Raw genomic sequence first — 25,127 nt, forward strand, 5'->3', positions numbered from 1 at the left:
TTTTTCAACGAAATTTACAAACCATTTTTTTTTAGAGACCACATCACATTTGAAGTGAGCTTGGGGGGGTCAATATAACAGAAAATACCCAAAAGTGACACCATTCTAAAAACGGCACCCCTCAAGGTGCTCAAAACCACATTCAAGAAGTTTATTAACTCTTCAGGGGCTTCACGAGAACTAAAGCAATGTGGAAGGAAAAAAAATGAACATTTTACTTTTTTCACAAAAAATTAACTTTGGAACCAAACTATTTTCACAACGGCATCAGGAGAAAATGGACCACAAAATTGTTGTGCAATTTCTCCTGAGTACACCGATACCCCATATGTGGGGTAAAGCCACTGTTTGGGCACATGGCAGGGCTGAATTTTTGAACGCAAAATTGGTTGAATGAATGGTGGGTGCCACGTAGCTTTTGGAGACCCCCTGATGTACCTAGATGGTGGAACCCCCCCCCCCAATTCTAACTCCAACCCTAACAACCCCCTTAGATCTAACCCAAACTAACTGTGCAAAGAATAGAAAAAAAATTGCATTTTATTATTTTTACCTAACTAAGGGCGTGACAAAGGGGGGTTTGATGTGCTATTTTTTTTTTTTTTGATCACTGTGATAGACCATATCACAGTGATCAAAATGAAGTAATAGGAAATATCTCCTATTGTTGCCGGACGGCAAATCTCGGAGGGTGCACTGCGCATGCGCCTGCCATTTTCTTCCAGGAAAATTACAAGGAAAGCCGGGAGCCGGAGGATATGCTAGATCACATCAGAGGAGAGAGAAATGAATGGAAAATCTGACTTTTTTTTGGCGAGTGCCATTATTCGATGAATAACAGCGATCACAAGACTGGGGATGGTAAAAACCGACCCGAATCATGTTCTCCGGGGTCTCAGCTACCCCAGGTAGCAGAGACCCCCGAGATTTTCCGACTATGTGGGGCGGTGCTATACACTTATTTCTCAGCGCTGTTAAAAAGCTGAGGAATAAGTACCCTTAACTGACGCCGTTAAAAGGCGTATCGGCGGTCGTTAAGGGGTTAAAGAAGCACTCCTCCCAACAAAATTTTTTTACTCTTAATATATTGCAATCATCATATTACATGACACTGAACTTACAATTGCTCATTTTGCTTTTTTACCCAGTTAAAAGGGAATGTGTCTCCAGCAAAAACGCTATAAACCTAAAGATATGAGGTTAATCTGCAGGTTAATAGCGTTATTAACCCACCGGCACCTTCACGTAGCACATGGGTCCTCAACCTATAGCTCGGGAGCCACATGTGGCTCGTGGTCCCATGAATTGTGGCTCGCGGCTGTCTGCCAGCTTGGTGCATTAGCTCCAGGTCTAGCAAACAGGTATGAAGAGCACATCTCAAAATGGTGAACATTGTGAGCAGCTCTGCACAGAAGAGCAGATTTGGATGCCCATATGTTTAGAGATAATTTAACTATGGTAAGCTGGAGACAGGCCGATACTACCTTATAGAAGAGACGCTTGAATCTGGATGTGACTATGTATTGGGAGAATATTGAACGGGGGTATTGTGGGAACCCCTGGATCTTGGTATACTGCTTCCAGGTGATTGCTGTGGAAAAGCTTTCGGGTTCATTATACCAGTAATGGGGTCTTTGGTTGCCATAACTGAGGTGAGTGGGAGATGGATGTGGCTCGCGACCCTGTCAGAGATGAACGTGGCTCTCAAGGTCAGAAAGGTTGGGGACCACTGACATAGCAGAACTCTGCAGGAAGAAAATTAACTTTATTTCCCCAGGCAGCATTTGGTTTCAGTCACAGGGCATGGACTATTCCTTTATTAATCCATCATCAATTAAGCAGGTAATTCCAGGTGTGGCATTTGCGTTTGGAAGCTGATGATGTGAGCCCACATGTGGTCAAAGGAGCTTTCAATGGAAGAGAAACAGACCATCGTTAGGCTGAAAAAAAGATGAAATACATCAGAGAGATAACAGAAATGTTAGGAGTGGCCAAATCAACAGTATGATACATTCTGCATCGGTGAGCTTGGGAACTCACAAAGGCCTGAACATCCATGGAAAACAACAGTTATGGATGATCGCTGAATTATTTCCATGGTGAAGAAAGAGGCTTCATGAGGTGGAAACTAGTACTCAGCCTCAAAAAAAAAAAAGACTCAGAGATCACATCCTGGGAGACTGAAGTAACACAGAGCTACCAGCCAGACATTCTGCAAACCACCCAACAGACAAGAGAAAGGACAGCAGCCAATTCATCATGGCACCATCAAGAGGGACACTGATCTATGATTCTATAGGAAACAACCTAGGGGTTTTCGGCTCCGGTTTGAAGGACACAGATCTGATCCAGTGACCATCTCTGCACCATGGATATGTTTGGAGAAAGCCAGGTTTGGGACCCGCTGGTTGCCTGGTTCCATGGAGATGGTCAGATAAGCCAAGTAGTGACTCTCGTGTCAACTGGCTTTGGACCTTATATGGACTCTATGGACAGTTCATGGTCATCTCCCTACGCTTGTCGTTACCTCTTCTCTGTGTGTGTATCACAGGTGGAATAGCGACCCTGGGAGCTGACATCATGTCAACTGGCTTTTGACCTTGTACAGACTCTATGGACTGTTCTGTCGTCTTCCTACGCTTGTCGATATCTCTTCTCTGTGTGTATATCACAGGTGGAATAGCGACCCTGGGAGCTCTAATATAACATCTACCATTATCCCGGCGAGACAACGGAAGAGTAAGACCCTGTCATGTGCACTATGTTGGGGTAATTGCTGAGATTGTTCTGTTTGCCATTGTGTGTTGTGGTTCAATAAAGTATTGCCACAGTTTTACCTTAACCCTGTGTTGTCTGTGTAGTGTATTGCCCACCGGGAGATAGAGCGGGCGTTCAGTGGTATAAGCCTTGGTCCATGCAGTCTTGCTAAAGACAGCCGGGCCAGCAGATGAGAGCACCCACTGACCCCGTTTCTCCACACTTACCATTCCCTCTCAGCTCTGCTTTATTTTTATCTACGTCCAGTTTAATGTCATTTTGTTTGAGAATCCCCAGTGCGTGCCGAGATGCTCGATAAATAACAATGCTTGTTCAGATCATCTTGCCGTGTGAATGCCCTTTAAACCAGTCATTGAAAAAAGTTTCTACTTCACCATTTCCAAGATCTGTTTGCTTTCAATGAATTAAACGCTCTTCCATTCAGTGGCTGAAAACGAGCTTAGAAATCCAACAATGTTATTTGGGGCCAAGAGGTGTATGAACTGCCCAGCTCCGCGCTTCCAAATCTCCCCGACCCTGACCTGATGCTTCCTAGACCCGGTGAAATCTCTTTAGACCTGCACACTCGTCGAGCTCTGAATAAACGTGCTTGCTGTGAGCCACGAGGCTTCCTGTAGTTAGATAGGTTTAAAGGCCCCGTCTCACATAGCGAGATCGCTGCTGAGTACAAGCGTACCAGCGATCAGGCCCCTGCTGCGAGATCGCTGGTCGTGTCAGAATGGCCTGGACCATTTTTTGGTCGTTGAGGCCCCGCTGACATCGCTGAATCGGTGTGTGTGACACCGATCCAGCGATGTCTTCACTGGTAACCAGGGTAAACATCGGGTTACTAAGCGCAGGGCCGCGCTTAGTAACCCGATGTTTACCCTGGTTACCAGCGTAAATGTAAAAAAAAACAAACAGTACATACTCGCCTTTCGGTGTCCAGGTCCCTTGCCGTCTGCTTCCTGCTCTCACTGAGCCGCCGTACAGTGAGAAGTGAGAGCACAGCAGTGACGTCACCGCTGCGCTCTGCTCTCACTGTACGGCCGGATCTCAGTCAGAGCAGGAAGCAGACGGCAAGGGACCTGGACACCGAAAGGCGAGTATGTACTGTTTGTTTTTTTTGGTAACCAGGGTAAACATCGGGTTACTAAGCGCGGCCCTGCGCTTAGTAACCCGATGTTTACCCTGGTTACCCGGGTGCTGCAGGGGGACTTCGGCATCGTTGAAGACAGTTTCAACGATGCCGAAGTCGTTCCCCTGATCGTTGGTCGCTGGAGAGAGCGGTCTGTGTGACAGCTCCCCAGCGACCACACAGCGACTTACCAACGATCACGGCCAGGTCGTATCGCTGGTCGTGATCGTTGGTAAAATCGCTTAGTGAGACGGGGCCTTAGCCGCAATGCTTTAAATGTAATCTATTCCCACGCAGGTGACATATCCAGAAGAAACCAAACACTTCTGCAGGCACCTGGCTAGTATGGGTAAGAAAGCGCCCCTGGAAACCCCGGACACATTGGCTTCACAGTCATATAAACCTTTACAGCTGCTATGCAACAGTGCAAACACAAGAGGATACGAGGTTCTCGCTTTACACCCCGTTTTGTACAATCCTGGCATACTCGAATCCGGTCTACAAATCCTCATGTGTTCAGCATATGCCAAGAGTGTTTTTTTTTACATACGCTAAGACGGGTTGCATTGGCAGAACTCTTATTTTTTTTCTTCTCGATCTACGTAGGAAAGTGCAGTCTACTCTGCTTCCCTATATTGCAAAGAATGATATATTGTATTTTACAAAACTGGAAGCATTGTATCCCAGAGTGTACCTACAGGGTCATACATCGGGAAGACCCCGCAATGTAAACCCCAGACATAATCAAGAAACGGTATGTGCATAGAGACTTAACGGATGTGCATGCGCTGGCAGGAAAATAAGCTGCGTAAAATATTTTTTTTTTTGTTGCAGATTTTTCTGCAACAATGCGGCAGATTTAAAATCTGCAAGGAAAAAATAAGCGACATGTGCACAAGACTTCAGGAATCTCATGCACTTTGCTGGTACTAGGAAATCCTTCAGATTGAGACAAAACTGCGCTGACTATCTTATGTGTCTACTTGTGAGCGATTCCAACATGCACTGAAGGCACACCGGTCATTAATCTTTCTTGCTGACAGGTTTCTGCACTTTTCTCTCTCCTCCCTTAACTCCTATGCAGTCTTCTCTTCTGGTGTAAAATACGCTTTCTTTAACCCCATAAGGAAATTGCTGTTTTAGCAGCAGCATAAATGACAGTGAAGCTTTAATCTGGAAAGTACAAGTGCTTCCTGTGGGTCCCTAGCCCTGATATGTTCTCAGCTCCCTGAAGAAAGTTTCTACCGCCTGCTTTAGCTTTCATGCAGGATCCCCTTATATTATGGCCGGCTGCAGACAAGAATATGAAACATTTTATTTGCGTTTCATCCGTGCTACCATTTTCATACATCTACATACAAATTTGTACATGATCAGACAGTTTCCTAGGTTAATAATGGAAATGTATCTGTAAAAATCGGATCCCACACATATGATCTGTATGGGATTTGTTTTTGTTTTTTAATGCATCTGCTGTAAACTTGAATAGACGTGGATCATAAATGGTGCATGCTGCAATTTGTTTCTCACGGACCGTCGGGTCAAGAGGGAAAGTCCTCAACTGAGCAACCAACCCTATTAACATGAGTCAGTGCTCTGTACGTGTGCCAACTGATCAAAAATCAGACACAACTTGTCCAATTTATACGCTCGTCTGCATGAGCCCTATGACACGACACTGGGAAGGCTTTATGGATTGGTTACTGCAGGGGGCTGGCATCGGGACCACCAGAAGGCACATGAAAGGACGGCTCCAGCCAGATTAAAACTGCATTCTCTCATTTATGCTGATGCAACAAAACCTAAAGATCTCAGTGATCCACGTCAGCCGAACAGAGAATGAATGGAGCCGATACTGTGCAAGCGCGACCACCACTCCACTCAACAAAGGGCACAGACGTTCTCAATTCTGGTGATCGGTGAGTCATGAGACAATTGGACCCCCGCCCATCTAGTAATCACCTGTCCTGTGGCTAGATGATGATTTGTTCTTACTGGAGCCCCCTTTATGCACATAAGTAGTTACACAACGCGCTGTAATATCTGAGGTTTCCATAAAACTCACACTGGCGATTCTATAGCTCATCTCCGGGAAGTAAAATCTCCCTAAGGGATGTCTCCATTTTCACAAGTTGCTGAGTAAGTAAAGAAAAGCACAAATTCCTCCTTGTAACCTCCAGACACAAATGCACTGAAAATATCTCTATGAGAAAGAATCAGTAATATTTTTTCACATGGAATTATAATAACGAACTGCTTAGGGCAGCGTGGTCAAAAAATGTTGCTCGAACAGATGGTTTGTGTACCTGGAGAAATATTTTCACAAAAATTCACTTAAAGGCAGACTCTAGGCTAAACTGATATACAATGGGAGGCCGGTTTCACAGGTCAATGAAATACAGAACATGCTCGGATCACAAAACCGGACCCAGGTCTCCTAAATGTCTTCTAGGGCTTTATCGGGCAGTTAGTTTAGGTCAGGAGGCCTAGGGGGTCGGGCCAGGTATTGTGATCAGACCATGGTCTGTGGCTATGTGCACATTGCTAAATTACTAAAAGTTATAAATGGGTCTCTACTGGGTTTAGGTCTCAGAGGGACATCTGGTTTGGGCAACGTGCAGCTGGGTGCAAATTGAAGATGAAAAGCTAACTTTTCACTAAAAACTGTACATAACGTATAGTAACCATAGCCAGAGCTTACCATCCATACATTTCAAAAAACTGACCGTCACATCCAAACAGACTAAGTGTGAACAGGTGCTGAACCTAGAGTCACCAACTCGTATACAGTCAAGTAAATAAGGCAGCACACTGCAGCGCTGAAACATGCAAACAAGAAACATGAAAACTGAACTGCATTACTGCACTAGAAATATGAAAAATGAGAGCGTTTAGCGCATAAAAATGGCTAAACACTCTCATTTTTCATAGTTCTAGTGCAGTAATGCAGTTCAGTTTTCATGTTTCTTGTTTGCATGTTTCAGCGCTGCAGTGTGCTGCCTTATTTACTTTACCATCCATACAGACAGCCACCAAGGATAAATCTGCTCAGAAAGTCATACTTTGTGTTACATGCAGTTTTACTGCTAAATAATTAAACAGAAGATAAAGGATCATATTTGCGCTAAAAAGGAAATGGATGGGTCATCATCCGTGCATGCAGTAAAAATAATATATTTACCAAACTGGTTTCCTCTGCTAATTAAATTAGAATTTAATCTACCTTCCACATGAATAGCTCAGATGGAGCAGAGCCCAGCGGGTTAGTAGTAAAGGAACATTAGGATAGAATACACATCTAGTGCAATAGATCAAGCCATACAGTGCAATCTGTGTGTACACTCGTGTGAACTGTCGCCTGCAGAGTACCTGGTAGTGCAGCGTCAGACCCGTTGGTCCGTGTGCACAATTCCATGCATGCGATCTCACATAGGCGGCGTCCTGGTATGTTCATGTGGAAGGTAGAATAAATTAACAAAGGAAACTGGTTATCACATTTGTATGTACTAGTGATGTAGTAACCATATTTTTACTGCATACAAGGTTGAGGGCCATACATTTCATTTTTAGCAGAAATATAATCCTTTCACTTCGGTTTGTACCCAGTGGCATTAGAAGGTTTGCCATTCAATCTGCTGCTTATGACATGGACGACATATAGAGCCACTGTAGATATACGGAAATTGCTAAAATAATAACACATCTGCTCAAATAAAACGTTTATTTGATTGTTGAACTCTAGCAACTAGGAGATATAAATGCAGCCAACAAATGCCCAACTTACACCTCCTCTGTGATGTACTGCCAGCTGATACGATGGGAAAATGTCTTGGCACAAGTGCGAATAGACTTATAGCCAAACTTTTGCCAAAAGGGTGATCTTCTCCCGTGTTTTGGGTGGGATACATCGGGATCCCACAGCCCTAACTGCGCAGAAGAAAAGTACACCGGATTTTTTCTTAAAACAATATATGAAAATATACTGAGCAGTAGACTCTGACTGTAGCACCTGTCTGGGTATCCAGCTAGGCATGTATGCCCATATGTTTCTGGCTAGTGTAAGTACCAAATGCAGTTTGGATGTCCCTTTACGATTTTTAGCCCTGCTATCGCCATGTTTTGCAAGGTTTGCTATTAACGTTTTATAAACCACAATGGCACCCTGCATCGATGTTACACTGCAGGACTCAAGTGATGACTTTTTCTATGGTCCCAGTAAGTACACAAAGGTAAAAGAATTGAAGACAAAACAGTATGCAATTAACTAATATACCTTTATGCAGAGGAGGTTTACGAAGTAGACCATCATACTTACAGACCTCAAAGTGGTCACGCTGTTAATTTCTGTACTTAAAAAAAAAAAAAAAAAAAGGGAGTGCCGAGGAAGGAATCAGGGCGAAGTGTGTGTATTTGGGATTACTGCCAACTGAAGAGCCACACAAGCATTTGTGGTTAGATCTAAGTCAGTCCTGCACTTTCACTACAAAATTTACCTTAAATGGGTTGTCCAAGCCAATAAGTCTGCAGTGTGTGTGTGTGTGTGTGTGTGTGTGTGTGTGTGTGTGTGTGTGTGTGTGTGTGTGTGTGTGTGTGTGTGTGTGTGTGTAGGTGTGTGTAGACTTATGAATCCCCCCCAGTGCACACAATATATCATGCAATAAGCAGCAGACAATCCTTAAAGTGTGCAATGTGAGGAATTACTAGTCTGCAGTCACATACAATGAATGCAGACTTGTGCCCTAAGGCCCGACAACTTATTTAAAGGGGATGTCTTGTCCTTTCTGTGTGACTACAGACTTATGAATTCCCCAGCGCATGCACTGTGCGTTGTAGAGATCTGCCAGTTTCTGAGCTGGGACCATAAAGTGTGTATGAGTTATACATACTCCCGGGCAGTGGGCACGCATCGTTCTCCATACATTTGTATGGTTGGAGGCTGCACACTCACTCTAGCTGGCCACACCACCAGACGGGGCGCAGATTCGCTCAATACAAGTGGATGGAGAGAGGCTGCGCCCACTGCCCGGGAGTATGTATAACTCATTCATACCCTCCAGTCCCAGCTCAGAAACTGGCAAATCCCTGCAACGCACAGTGCGTGTGCTAAGGAATTCACAAGGCTGCAGTCATACAGAGTGCTGCAGACTTATGATATGACAAACCCTTTAAATAAGTTGTCCGGCCTTAGGGAACAAGTCTGCATTCACTCTATATGACTGCAGACTAGTAATTCTTCATACTGTAAGGTTTCTCCGCTGTTTGGTGAATGACAGCAAGTATGATTTACATACATTCATGTGCCAACTAAACATGCGCAGCCTCACTCAATGCAAGTGTACTGAGCAAACTGGACAAATCTAGTTGGAATGTGGCCGTACCGTGAGAATCCTAACAGTGCACGGTGCGCACGCTGGGAGTGACAACACTGCAGTCACGTAGGGTACAAGTCTGCAGTCACTCTAAGGCCCGACAACCCCTTTCACTTCTTAGGTGCCCCATATATAAAACAATAAATTGGTTGTCCAGTAGTGGCCAATATATTTCATATGCATTGTATATGTTTAAGCCAAGAGTATTATACATATACTAGATGGTGGCCCGATTCTAACGCATCGGGTATTCTAGAATATGTATGCGTAGGGTATAGCGCAGCCCACGCTGTACATTGCGCAGCCCACGCTGTACATTGCGCAGCCCACGCTGTACATTGCGCAGCCCACGCTGTACATTGCGCAGCCCACGCTGTACATTGCGCAGCCCACGCTGTACATTGCGCAGCCCACGCTGTACATTGCGCAGCCCACGCTGTACATTGCGCAGCCCACGCTGTACATTGCGCAGCCCACGCTGTACATTGCGCAGCCCACGCTGTACATTGCGCAGCCCACGCTGTACATTGCGCAGCCCACGCTGTACATTGCGCAGCCCACGCTGTACATTGCGCAGCCCACGCTGTACATTGCGCAGCCCACGCTGTACATTGCGCAGCCCACGCTGTACATTGCGCAGCCCACGCTGTACATTGCGCAGCCCACGCTGTACATTGCGCAGCCCACGCTGTACATTGCGCAGCCCACGCTGTACATTGCGCAGCCCACGCTGTACATTGCGCAGCCCACGCTGTACATTGCGCAGCCCACGCTGTACATTGCGCAGCCCACGCTGTACATTGCGCAGCCCACGCTGTACATTGCGCAGCCCACGCTGTACATTGCGCAGCCCACGCTGTACATTGCGCAGCCCACGCTGTACAGTCATGTAGTATATTGCCCAGCCACGTAGTATATAGCACAGCCCATGTAGTATATTGCCCAGCCCATGTAGTATATTGCCCAGCCACGTAGTATATAGCAATGTCGGCATCTTATCCCTGTTAAAAAAAAGAAATAAAATAAAAAATAGCTATATACTCACCTTCCGGAGCCCCCGGATCCAAGCGAAGCGGTTACCGACGCTGCTCGTGCGCTCCGGTTTCAAGAGTGCATTGCAGTCTCGCGAGATGATGACGTAGATGTCTCGCGAGACCGCTACGTCATCATCTCGCGAGATCGCAGCATGGACCGGTTACCGGAGCGTCGCGAGCGGGAAAGGCCTGTTGTCAATCCGAGGGCCGGGAGTATTATAACGATTTTTTATTTTTTTTTTATTATTTTTAACATTAGATTGTTTTACTATTCATGCTGCATAGGCAGCATGAATAGTAAAAAGTTGGTCACACAGGGTTAATAGCAGCGGTAACGGAGTGCATTACACCGCGGCATAACGCGGTCCGTTACCGCTGCCATTAACCCTGTGTGAGCGCTGACTGGAGGGGAGTACGGAGCGGGCACTGACTGCGGGGAGGAAGGAGCGGCCATTTTTCAGCCGGACTGTGCCCGTCGCTGATTGGTCGTGGCTGTTTTGCCATGACCAATCAGCGACTTGGATTACATGACAGACAGAGGCCGCGACCAATGAATATCCGTGACAGACAGACAGACAGACAGAAGGACAGACAGACGGAAGTGACCCTTAGACAATTATATAGTAGATTACACTTTTTTAGGGCCTCACTTTCAGGTAGCCACTTTGAACACTGAGTCACAGAGTTTTTATATCACATACAGAATAGTGTTTATTTCCACTGGCTGCACAGTACGGAAAAGAAAACCATAAGCATAAATCCCTAGCCTTGTCCAGGCACTAACTAAACAATACAAACCCTGGCTACTGACACATGGCAGAGCTAGTCCCAGCTCGGTCACACAGAACAGCTATCCTCCATAGGAACCAGTGAACCTTACAGTTTGGTGCACACGGTCTGTGCAGTGTCTTCTCAGGGACACTCTGGCTTGTCTCTCTCCAGCTCCAACACAGCCCCTCTGCTGCGCTCCCCCCGCTGACTGACCAGTGAGCACATGGCCTGGTTCTAGAGGGCCTGTAGTACTACGCTTTAACAATAGCCTACTTGGCTTTCCTACAATATATACATGCACATATTTACCGCCAAAACCTGTTCTGTTACAGCGGCCATCTGATCTCACATAATACTGAATGCCTGTAGCCTGGCAGACGGATTGGCAATTTGTGTCCTAAATACTTCAACTTTAATTGCCTAGTTTATAAAGTAGGAATGCAGATTAAAATTCATATATTCAATGTCTGCAGGTATCTCAGACCAAGTCTGGATATGGGACGTTTTACCAATGCAAGTGATCAAGTGACCAAAGAACCCTTTAACTTGCTGCACCTCTTACCATATCCTGCCATGGAGTCTCCACTCCCTCCACTTACGATGTCTTTATTCTCTTCAGACAAGGCTTTCACATATCTTCTGCTCAGGTCCAAGATCTGCTCCCTGAGCTCGGTGCTGCTCTGATGTCTGGGATACTGAATGGTGTATCGTAGCAACATGAGGCCCCATATGAATCCAAAGGCAAGTAGTAAAATGCTCAGTTTCTGGGAGACCGACTTTCTAGAGAATGTTAAATACATGTTATTTCCCCCGCAGCTCAGCTTCCACCGGAGATTTACTTCTTCTCAAGGTGATACACAAAGAACAAAGCTGGAGTGAAGACAGGCACTTGTACAGGTCATTGTAAGAAAGTCCTCTTTCTCATCTATTGCATCTAAAAAAGAAAATAAATAACATGAATGTTTTCTGAAGTGTTCACATTAAGAAAGCCTAGAATAAACCCATCCATAATACAGCTGCAGTGACGTACCGGGACCCCTTATAAGTTGATGGGTAAAACATCTTTCATCTAGACACGGTGGACGTCCCTTGTCACATTTACAGCCTTGGGCATATGTCCGATATATAATATAATACGGAGCTTCGATATATTCCTGCCAATAACATGACAGACTTGTCCGCTCCGGCAAGAGAAAATGCTCTGAAGGCAGCATTACTTCTCCTGTCAGAAAGACGGAGTCCATGGCAAGGCATAAAGTTTCATTGGCAGTCATGGCTTGATACTTGGGTAAATAAAAGAAATTAGGAAAATAAAGATTGAAAAAAAAAAAAAAAAAAGAGAACAAAGGCATTTTCACCAAGGTGAATAATCGGGGGCCTGATCACTTGCCCAAATAAACATACTGCCAAACAAAATGCTCGTTCGTTGACTGATCATAAACCCTAAAGTTTAGGCTTTGGTACAGATTAATATCAAGTAAACATGCCGACAGGACCTGATGACCATCACTTATGTATGGGGGTCTATAATTTAATTTTCAGACTAGAAAAGTCACTGTCAGAGATATCTGACAATAAATAAGTTATCCATTTCTGATCAGTGAGGCTCCTCATGATAGGAGTGTCCCCCTCATAACTCAATTAGAAGGAATCGGGTTGTCAGACAAGGTCCGAGCGGGCGCATTAGACATTGCTCTCTCCTGTCTGCTGCACACCCTCAGATCCAGCAGTGTCAAGAGATGCAGAGGGTCCGGCTCCTGTGTACAGGGGGAGATGAGCAAGGTAACTGCTGGCCAAACTATCATTGGGCTGGCCGCTATCTAAGGTATGTGGGGTCCTAATGATGTACTGACGACCCTCACTATTATAATAAATTAACTACACTACACTACCATGATCTTATAAGACCCTTATTGAACGGATTAATTTAAGATGTGCTCTGAGGATGACAGACCCTCCGTATAAAGTCTGGTTTGTGGCTTTTTCCGAGATGCAGCATGCTGTTGGTACGCCATTATTCCCATAGGCCTGTCCATTGGATTTTAATAAGCCAAGATAATCACATGTACAAAATGACACTAAACAAGTAAGATCCACAATTAACAAGATTATTACGTTTAAAAAAAACACACTTATTTGTGGGCATTTTAACAATGACAAAATAATAATCCGTGGTGGAGCCCTAATACTTATGACTAATCAAAAACTCTGACAACAAGGCGGGTCACCACAACAACAAATGTGTATATATATATATGTATGTGTATATATATATGTATGTGTATATATATATATATGTATGTGTATATATATATGTATGTGTATATATATATATATATATGTATGTGTATGTATATATATATATATATATATATATATATATATATATATATATATATATATATATATATATATATATATATATATATATATATATATATATGTATATATATATATATATGTATATGTGTATGTATATATATATATATATATGTATATGTGTGTATATATATATATATATATATATATATATATATATATATATATATATATATATATATATATGTATATATATATATATATATATATATATATATATATATATATATATATATATATATATATATATATATATATATATATATATATATATATATATATATATGTATGTATATATATATATATATATATATATCTAATATATAAAGCTGAATGTGTGTGTGTGTGTATGTATGTATGTATGTATGTATGTATGTCCGGGATTGGCATCTGAACCGTAGCAGCTACAGCCACAAAATTTTGCACAGTCACACGTCTGGACCCCGAGAGCGTCATAGGCTATGTTGTGAGGTGAAATTTTAACCCCGCGCTTTCCAATTCACCAAACAATTTTGCCCCTATCTACATAATGGGGAAAAAGTGAAAGGAAAAGTGTTGGAGGCGTCGCAGCTACAGGCACAAAATTTTGCACAGTCACACGTCTGGACCCTGAGAGCGTCAAAGCTATATTGTGAGGTGAAATTTTAACCCCGCGCTTTCCAAGTCACCAAACAATTTTGCCCCTATCTACATAATGGGGAAAAAATGAAAGGAAAAGTGTTGGAGGCAAATTAACAGCTGCCAGATGTGAACAAGGGGGACTTAAAGAATGACAGCGATGGCACCAAAGAGTATATACTGTACAGTTGCTAAGGTGGGGCCCCAACATGGGATAATCACACCACCACGGGGATATGAACACACACACAAAATGCGCCACACACTACCACGTGCTCGAACACATATACCACCCTCAGTGCACATTTCACCACACATACACCAACCTCGCCACATAAAAGTAGAAACACAAAAGTCGCCGCTCAAAACTCGCCACGCGCAAAACTCTCCACATGCAAAACTCGCCACACGTGCAAAACTCGCCACATGCAAAACTTGCACACGCAGAAAAATTGCCACACGCAGAAAAATTGCCACATGCACAAAAGTTGCAACACATGCAAAAGTTGCCTCACACAAAACTTGCACATACTCAAAAGGCACCACACATAAAACTCGCCACGCGCAAAACTCGCCATGCGCAAAACTTGCTGCACACAACTTGCTACACTAACCTGTCACATGCAACTCGACACACAAAAAGTTGCTACACGCATGTCGCCACACAAAACTCATCTCACAAAAGTCCCTACATGCATGTCGCCACACGCAACTCAACACACACAACTTGACACACGAAACTCGCCCTAAAACACACACAAGTCTGGTATCCTTCAAAAATAAAAATCTGATTAATAAGCAGACAAACTACAAGAGCAACAAATGTACCATATAGGAATCCGGCAGCTGTCAGTCACATGACCAGTCTATTATGTGTATGTGTGAGCTAATATATACTGCCAGGGGGTGGGCTTACTGTTGGCTGGGGATTTATCAGGCTGCCATTTTAGCTTACAAATACTGAGGTAAAAATACTGACCAAATAACGTGTGAACGAGGGCTAATACAGGAGGAGATGGCATACAGCTATATACTATATACAGGAGATGACACACAGGTATATACTATTTACAGGGGAGATGACACACAGGTATATACTATATACAGGAGGAGATGACACACAGATATATACTATATACAGGAGAGATGACACACAGGTATATACTATATAGAGGAGGAGATGACATACAGGTACATACTACATACAGGAGGAGATGACATACAGGTATATACTATATACAGGAGGAGATGACACACAGGTATATACTATATACAGGAGCAGATTACCTACAGGTATATAGTATATACAGGAGGAGATGACACAGGTATATGCTATGTATAGGAGGAGATGACATACAGGTATATACTATATACAGGAGATGACACACAGATATATACTATATATAGGTGAGATGACACACAGGTATATACTATATACAGGAGATTACATACAGGTATATCTAATATATAAAGCTGAATGTGTGTATGTATGTATGTGTGTATGTCCGGGATTGGCATCTGTACCGTCGCAGCTACAGCCACAAAATTTTGCACAGTCACACGTCTGGACCCCGAGAGCGTCATAGGCTATGTTGTGAGGTGAAATTTTAACCCCGCGCGTTCCAATTCACCAAACAATTTTGCTCCTATCTACATAATGGGGAAAAAGTGAAGGGAAAAGTGTTGGAGGAAAATTGACAGCTGCCAGATGTGAACAATGAGGACTTAAAGAATGAGAGCGATGGCGACAAAGAGTATATACCGTACAGTTGCTAAGGTGGGGCCCCGACATGGGATACTCACCACACACGGGGATATGAACACAAACACAAAATGCGCCACACACTACCACGTGCTTGAACACATATACCACCCTCAGCACACATTTCACCACACACACACACCAACCTCGCCACATAAAAGTCGAAACACAAAAGTCACCACTCAAAACTCGCTACATGCAAAACTCGCCATATGCAAAACTAGGCTCACGCAAAACTCGCCACACGTGCAAAACTCACCTCATGGAAAACTCACCTCATGCAAAACTTGCACACACAGAAAAATTGCCACATGTACAAAAGTTGCACCACATGCAAAAGTTGCCTCACACAAAACTTGCACATACTCAAAATGCACCACACATAAAACTCGCCACGCGCAAAACTCGCCATGCACAAATCTTGCTGCACACAACTTGCTACACTAACCTGTCACATGCAACTCAACACACAAAATGTTGCTACACGCATGTCGCCACACAAAACTCATCTCACAAAAGTCGCTACATGCATGTCGCCACACGCAACTCAACACACACAACTTGACACATAAAACTCGCCCTAAAACACACACAAGTCTGGTATTGTCCTTCAAAAATAAAAATCTGATTAATAAGCAAACTACAAGAGCAACAAATGTACCATATAGGAAATACGGCAGCTGTCAGTCACATGACCTGTCTATTATGTGTATGTGTGAGCTAATATATACTGCCAGGGGGGAGGGCTTCCTGTTGGCTGGGGATTTATCAGGCTGCCAATAGCAACCAATCACAGCTCAGCTTCTATTTTGCTACAGTTAATTAACCTGAGCTCTGATTGGTTAATATAGGCAACAAAGACATTCTCAGTATAACAAAGCTAATATATGTTGTGAAATGCTTCTATTTGCTTAGTTTTTGCCTTTTAATAATTACATTTCTATCTATTTGTTTTGTGGTTTTTGTGTGCAGAATAAATTTTTGTTAACACATTCTATTTTGCTAACAGCAGTCATTAACCCGGGCGAAGCCGGGTAGTACAGCTAGTATATATATATATATATATATATATATATATATATATATATATATATATATATATATATATATATATATATATATATATATATATATATATATATATATATATATATATATATATATATACACACATACATACATACATATATATATATACACATACACACATATATCTATCTATATATATAATTGTCTAAGGGTTTTTCCGTCCGTCTGTCTGTCTGTCTGTCTGTCTGTCTGTCCTGGAAATCACTCCATATAAGGTATGGTCTACAAACAGGATACCTTATATGGAGTGGTCGGCGGTTTGTAGACCATACCTTATATGGAGTGGTCGGCGGTTTGTAGACCATACCTTATATGGAGTGGTCGGCGGTTTGTAGACCATACCTTATATGGAGTGGTCGGCGGTTTGTAGACCATACCTTATATGGAGTGGTCGACGGTTTGTCGGGCGGCCTCGACCAATCAGAGATGGGCACAGCATGGCGACGATGATGTCATAATGGTTGCCATGGCGACGATGATGTCATAAAGGTTGCCTCGACCAATCAGCGACGGGCACAGTCTGCCGCGAATCACATACTACGGGGACATGCATATTCTAGAATACCCGATGCATTAGAATCGGGCCACAGTCTAGTATATATATATATATATATATATATATATATATATATATATATATCACACACATATATATATACATACATACAATCTGCCATGAATAGAATTAAAGAATAATCTTGGTAAAATCTTTTCTATTATTTCGCCCACTGTTGTGCCCCCATGTTCAGTTCCATTATTCCGAACTGTTGGATCTGTGCTGTAAGAAGCCGAGCTTGTTTAATGATTAAAGTAGTGAACAGCTCCACTAATCTCTCCGCAGTCAGACCTTATTCCTTTCTCTCGCTTCTATTAGCGGCGTCAGTCATTTGTCCCTACATACTTGGGGGCTTTGTACTAAAACGCAGCAGTTACCTGAGGACGGACTTTCAACATATTACAGCTCTGGGAGACCACCAACTAAATCTTCTAAGAGGGATATTGGGAAACAACCGCTTCATAAATGAAGGATTTCACAATACTTTACTTCTCAAAAAAACACAACTTATATTATATATACACTTTTTGGATTATTTACACTACACTTTGAACTACTGTGGCCAAATACTCTGAAATTCCCCATGAACAGTGTCCGATGGCACATTTACTTACATATGCCGGTTTCAGACCCGGGACCGGAGGGTGTGTATTCGTTATACATACTCCCTTCCAGTGGGAGCTGTCTTGCTCCATACACTTGTATTGAGCGAGGCCACGGTCTGTCTAATGATGCGGCCGGCCAGTGGGCATGGCCGACAAGAGAGCGCGGCCATGATCCATACTAGTGTATGGAAACGAGGCCTAACCCACTGCCCGCAAGTATGTATAACTCATACATATCCTCCTGTCCTGGGTCTGAAACCGGTGAATCCCCACAGCGCACAGTGACTGCAGACTTATCGGTTTGGTCTGGATAACCCCTTTAACTCATCAAAACTTTTAGTTTTAGAGAAAAGCATAGTGTAGTAGCTGCTGGGGATACCAGTCCGACAAGCAGATCTCCTATGGCTTCTCTCTGCCCCGGATTGACAGGTCCCTCTGTGTACGTGTATAGGGGGACATGTCACTCAAGAGGAAGATGGGGACAGAGAAGATGCTGGGGACTCGCCTGTCTGACTAGTCTCCCGTGCGGCTCACTAGCCAGAGGCTTTTGAAACTAGGTTTACTCTACGCTGCAGAGTATCGGCGTTAAACAAGCAAGGCTGACCTCATAAAGCCCGAGTCCGATCCACGAGACACACGTGATCGAGCAGTATGTATCGTTTCCTAGTTTTAATGTATTTACACACATTGACCATATTGAGCAATATACTGGACTGGTGCTTGCAGATCTCTTCAGCTGCCCCAGTCTCTGTTTACAAGCTACAGCAGAGACGTCACACTATAGATGGCATAAATCAGTGAGCTCAGCGATTGTCTGCAGCGGTGATGTGCACAGTGGTCGTGACTATCACTCCAGCTCAGTTTCTTGTTATACTCTTCTGCTAGGGGAGAAAAAAAAATATACGTCACAAGTGGAAAACCACTAATTGTCTATTGCAGTCCCTAGCAGTGAGGAAAGAAGCTCTGAAGACTGTCTCAGATCTGCAGACCTACAAGACAAATGAAGAATAAGAGCTGCCTCTATAACTACCATGGCACCTTCACTGCAGCATCAGGGAGAAACTCTAAGCACATACTCACATTCATTTTTATTACATTTATTTTGGGGAGTTCTCAGAGCTGAAACTTTCCAACTCTTCATTCAAAGTTCATGGATTTTGAACTTCTCATGTAAAATCTTCTGAAATAAAAACTCATGTCTAACATACACTGAGGGTATGTCTCCACGGAGCGTATTCGTTCAGAATTTGCTGCGGATTGGATGCAGCAAATACAGTCACAGCGTCCAATCCACAGCGTCCAGATGTTACAGCATAGTGGAGGGGATTTTATGAAATCCCGTCTCCACTATGCGTGCACGACCGCATCCAGCGTCCCTGCGTAACCAGACATGCGGCGCATCTTTCCAGACTGCAGCATGTCTATTTACCTTGTGTAGACCCTCAGTCTCTGCAAGATAAATAACGCAGTCAATGAATACGATGCAGTGATTCCGCAAGTGCTCAATGAACACATCCAGAATCACCGAGCGTACAACAGGGGGTGACGCTTAGGGCAGAGCCTGGTATCCGCTGCGTCCAAAGCGCAGAGAATCCTGACCATGAAAACATAGCCTAATAGATAATACTGTCTGCTGTGTCTCAGGAACAGCGCACAGATCAGCTCTTGATGGGTAAAGTTTCTCCTTAAAGGGGTTGTCCGGTCTGAACCAATAAGTCTGCAGTCACATAGTGACTGTGAAACCCCCCAACACACACACTGTGGGGATTCACCGGTTTCTGAGCCGGGATCGGATAGTACGTATGCATTATACATACTCCGGGGCGCAGACTCTTTCCATCCACTTGCATAGAGCGAGGCCACGCCCTGACTAGTGACTCGGTGGTCCAGTGGGCGTGACAGACTACAGGGTGCAGCCTTGCTCCATACAAGTGTATGGAGAGAGGCCATGCACACTTGACGGGCTCTGGCCGGAAGTATGTATAATGCATACGTAGCATCCGGTCCCAGATCAGAAACCGGTGAATCTCCGCAGCGCACAGTGCGTGCAGAAGAGCAGTCAGTCTGTATGAGGACTGAGATCCGATCCTCGCACACAGTATATGGCCGCATGTCTGCACCCTAAGGGAAACAAGCGTATATTCATAGACAAGAGTATTTTCGGTCTAATTGCGATCTGACAAAATATCAGATAGCACTCGGACCAATGTTAGTCTGTGGGGTCATGAACAATCACTACATGACAGCGTTTGATCTGATATTTGGATCACACTCAGCCATGCAAGTCAATGAGTATCGGAAACATCGAACTGAACTCGGATGACATCTGATTGCAGCACGATTTCCGCGAACTGACAAAATGAAGAATTTTCTTTTCCTCCACCGTCTCCTCATAGAGAATCGAGATCACACGCTGATCAGAGATTGATCACAGTGCGATTTGTATAGTTGGCGAGATTCTCTCGGATGACAGTATCTACGCTCGTCTGCACCTGCCCTTACAGGCATAGCCACAAGATGCCATAGATGCCTTATAGGCACACCTCTCACGGCTGGAAGCCTCACCCCATCTGCTCTTTTTATTTAGTAATTAACAGACTTCGGGGGAGAAATTCAACTAAACTCTATTAAAACAGCGACAGTCAGAAATAAATGAGAGCTGCCCATCAATGATTTACAGCAGGTTTTTTTTTTTATTTTTCATCCAAAGACAATAAGAATTATAAAAGGAGGGAAGTATAAAGAAATACATCCTGCTCTTCTGTATTTACCTTATGTTTTGGCTATAAAAAAACTGCACTATGTGAACCCGGCACAAATGATTTAGCTGCAAGGAAAAGAAAGGTCTTCTTGACAATCAAAGCAAACGATACGCTGCACCGAAGAAGAATCACTTCTCTTCTCCTTCATTAAACTTTAACAGGAGAGCACATTACTGCACAGTCCAAGAAAACATATGAATAAATGAATATTAAAGGGAATCTGTCAGCAGCTTTTTCTATGTAATCTGACAGCAGCACAAAGTAGGGTCTTAGTCCCTGATGCCAGTGGTGTGTCACTTACTGGGCTGTGTTTTATCAGAAGGAGATTATCACTACAGGACTAGGTGTCTCTTGCCTTCTCATCAACTTGTTTTGTGTAACCCCTCTCCCATCGCAGATTAGTAGCTTTCTGTCTATATACATTGGCAGCTTTCAGTGTACAATCAATGGTGTGTATACACAGCTCATCTGTCAGAGCAGTGCTATATCTGCAGTAGAGAAACACTAACTACTGCACCCAGTAAAGTAAGTGAAACATCACTGGAATCAGGGTCTCTGTCCCTATCTCAGATTACATAGCAAAAAACTGCTGACAGATTTCCTTTAAAATATGACGATCATAACTGATTTACTTACAAGAAGTCTGGCCACATAACAGGTCATGTACACAAAAACAAAAATCAGAGACTTTTGACAATGTTTACTACCTCTTCCCCGTAGAAAACATAAGAACACTCAGCTAAATTGAGTGTCCATATATCAGTGGGCATGAGAGAGAGCAGACAGTTATAAACTTGTTACCTAGGTGTAGAAATACTGTGCCAACATATCTGATAAAATGTATAATACAAAGGAGTGGCATAAGGAGACGATTCTACTAGACCTCTGCTAACCTTGTGAGAATATGTAACAGATTGTCAATCATCTCTGTGCTGGAGGGACCAGTCTGGGGCTCGCTACCGCTGTCTAGGCACATAAGCATTAATAATCATTAATTATTATTACAGGAAGCCACTGTGGTTCCCCAGGACTTGTCCTACGTTTTTCCTCTTTTTTACATTTATGACCTACCTATCATTTTGGAGATACCAGCCAAGCACCCTCCTGATAAGAATTTGTCTTATCGACAAGCACTTAACCCTTGGTGCCTTATACATTCCATAATATTCATGTCCTTTATGGGAAATCTCACAGTAAAATATATGATATACTCTGTACCGTGCAAACATTTTGAGAAAAAAAGGCTGCAGAATATTATACTTCTCAAAAATAGAAATGTTAATACCGTAGATGATCCATTAACAGAACACAAAGTGAACAAAAGAGAAATCGTAAATCAATATTTGGTGCGACCTTCCTTTGCTTCAAAGCATCAGCTCTTCTAGGTACTTTAAGATTATTTATTATTATAGGTACTTGGACAGATTTTGAAGGAACTCGGCAGCGAGGTTGTTAAAAACATCTGGGGAGAAGTAACCACAGATCTTCGGTGGATGTCACTAGTACAAAAAGACTAGATGAGGAGGAGATCCGGGCTCTGTGTAGATCGGTTTGGGGTCGTTTTTTTTACTGCAGAATCAATTAGGAGTCAGACACTTCCTGATGGTATTACAGGATTTGCACAAGTCTATAGTCACAGGAGATCTGTGGTTTGTCCTCCAAGATGTTTGGAACAACCTCCCTGCAGAGTTCCTTTAAAAATGAATGCCGTCTTTAAGGCAAAAGGGCGATCATACAGTCTATTGATGTGATTTAGATTTCTCTTTTGTTCATTCACTTTGCATTAAGTTAATAAGTAATAAACTATTAAACTATTGACACTTCTATTTCTGAAATCTTTTCACTTCTTACTCTGCGGAATTTGTTCCACACCTGCCCAAAACTTTTACACACATATATATATATATATATATATATATATATATATATATATATATATATATATATATATATATATATATATATATATCTGTGCTCGTGTACATCTTCCATTACTCTGCTGCAGTGGAGGAGATGACAATGTATCTGCTTATGATGGTAGAGCTGTAACACAAGTGCAATAGCTGTGCCCCGACCATTACTGACCACCATGAGCACCACCCGCTTACCCGGCTCAGGCAGGCAGAAGGTCCCGGCTGTGTGCTCCCGGGTGCAGCCATTACACCCGCCCTGGGGGCCCGGGCCGGTCCATTGCTCCGTGACCGTGCGGCTCCTGCTCTCTCAGCTACTCACTAACAATGACAAGTGCACATCCAGGGAGCGGAGACTCTTCCTGGGTGAGTATGACAGGCGAGCTGCTATTGGCTGATCTGCCCGGCCAGCATGTGTGGTAGCCTGTGATTGGTCGGCTTCTCAGCCCCCCTCCCGGTGCCCCCGCTCTTCCTGTCAGTGACTGTTTACACTGGGATCCGTGTGATTGCGGCTGTGGAGGGACAGCTATGAAGATGAAGGATTGGTGGTAATGCACAGCTCAGCAGCTCTCATCTATTATTTACATGATGGTTTGGATGATTTCCTGTTCTGTCCAGAGGAGAATGGATGATAATAGTGCTTTCTGCATTACAGATAATTCAGCTGCGTTTTTAATGTGTTCCTCGACCCATACCACAGTGGTGTGAGTGCTCTCCAGCCCGTATATTGGCCGTGCCGCCATGTTGATAGTCTTCCCAGAGCGGCTTCCCGCATGGCTGCGAATTCCTGCGATCCTTGCACGGTTGGCGGACTTTTTCCCTAGGATATTGCGTTGTGTCAATCAGGACGGCCCTCGCCATGTTCCCCCTACAATATATGGATGCCAGAAAACGTCGCCAGGCCCAGAATGGCACGTTATACTATGATGATTGGGCCCAGATCTTCCCATCACTGAGATACACGACTGTTGGTGCTCGTAAAGTTCTATGCAGGGAGGAGCGAGGCGACATTCTGCTGCACGTTCTCCTGGAGTGGTAGTTACAGTTCTCCATAGAACTTTATGAGCACCAACGGCCATCGCCTATCCCAATAATCGGAAATATGTATTCAATGACGAGATTTTATCCAAGAATTGAGAATTTTGAGCATGAAAGACCAGGAGGAGAAAGAAGCAGATTTTTGTGATACAATTCAGTGTAAAGTTTCTTATTTTCACCTTTACAATTTATTTACATCAGTTTGTAGCCCCTAGATTACTATTAGGTTGGTCTGTAGCCCCTATATTACTATTGGGTCAGTGGGTAGCCGCTAGATTACTATTGGGTCAGTGTGTAGCCCCTATATTACTATTGGGTCAGTGGGTAGCCGCTAGATTACTATTGGGTCAGTGTGTAGCCGCTAGATTATTATTGGGTCAGTGTGTAGCCCCTATATTACTATTGGGTCAGTGTGTAGCCCCTATATTACTATTGGGTCAGTGGGTAGCCGCTAGATTATTATTGGGTCAGTGTGTAGCCCCTATATTACTATTGGGTCAGTGTGTAGCCCCTATATTACTATTGGGTCAGTGTGTAGCCCCTATATTACTATTGGGTCAGTGTGTAGCCCCTATATTACTATTGGGTCAGTGTGTAGCCCCTAGATTACTATTGTGTCAGTGTGTAGCCCCTATATTACTATTGGGTCAGTGTGTAGCCCCTATATTACTATTGGGTCAGTGTGTAGCCCCTATATTACTATTGGGTCAGTGTGTAGCCCCTATATTACTATTGGGTCAGTGTGTAGCCGCTAGATTACTATTGGGTCAGTGTGTAGCCCCTATATTACTATTGGGTCAGTGTGTAGCCCCTATATTACTATTGGGTCAGTGTGTAGCCGCTAGATTACTATTGGGTCAGTGTGTAGCCCCTATATTACTATTGGGTCAGTGTGTAGCCCCTATATTACTATTGGGTCAGTGGGTAGCCGCTAGATTATTATTGGGTCAGTGTGTAGCCCCTATATTACTATTGGGTCAGTGTGTAGCCCCTATATTACTATTGGGTCAGTGTGTAGCCCCTATATTACTATTGGGTCAGTGTGTAGCCCCTATATTACTATTGGGTCAGTGTGTAGCCCCTAGATTACTATTGTGTCAGTGTGTAGCCCCTATATTACTATTGGGTCAGTGTGTAGCCCCTAGATTACTATTGTGTCAGTGGGTAGCCCCTAGATTACTATTGGGTCAGTGTGTAGCCCCTAGATTACTATTGGGTCAGTGTGTAGCCCCTAGATTACTATTGGGTCAGTGGGTAGCCCCTAGATTACTGTTGGGTCAGTGTGTAGCCCCTATATTACTATTGGGTCAGTGTGTAGCCCCTATATTACTATTGGGTC

At 43.5% G+C, this 25,127-nt stretch overlaps 1 protein-coding gene across 1 annotated transcript in view; it reads right to left on the minus strand.

The window, feature by feature from the left end:
- CCDC126 (coiled-coil domain containing 126) overlaps nt 1-23,105 on the minus strand; it is a 31,064-nt gene extending 7,959 nt beyond the window's left edge. The window contains exons 1-2 of the mRNA XM_077268753.1: nt 22,949-23,105; nt 11,632-12,003 (exon numbers count right to left, since the gene is read on the minus strand). Coding sequence (XP_077124868.1) covers nt 11,632-11,869 — 238 coding nt within the window. The 5' untranslated portion in view covers nt 11,870-12,003; nt 22,949-23,105. The remainder of the gene's footprint in view (nt 1-11,631; nt 12,004-22,948) is intronic.
- Between the last annotated feature and the right edge of the window lie 2,022 nt (nt 23,106-25,127).

Source organism: Ranitomeya variabilis, chromosome 6, assembly GCF_051348905.1.
Source record: "Ranitomeya variabilis isolate aRanVar5 chromosome 6, aRanVar5.hap1, whole genome shotgun sequence".
Taxonomy (NCBI): Eukaryota; Metazoa; Chordata; class Amphibia; order Anura; family Dendrobatidae; genus Ranitomeya; species Ranitomeya variabilis.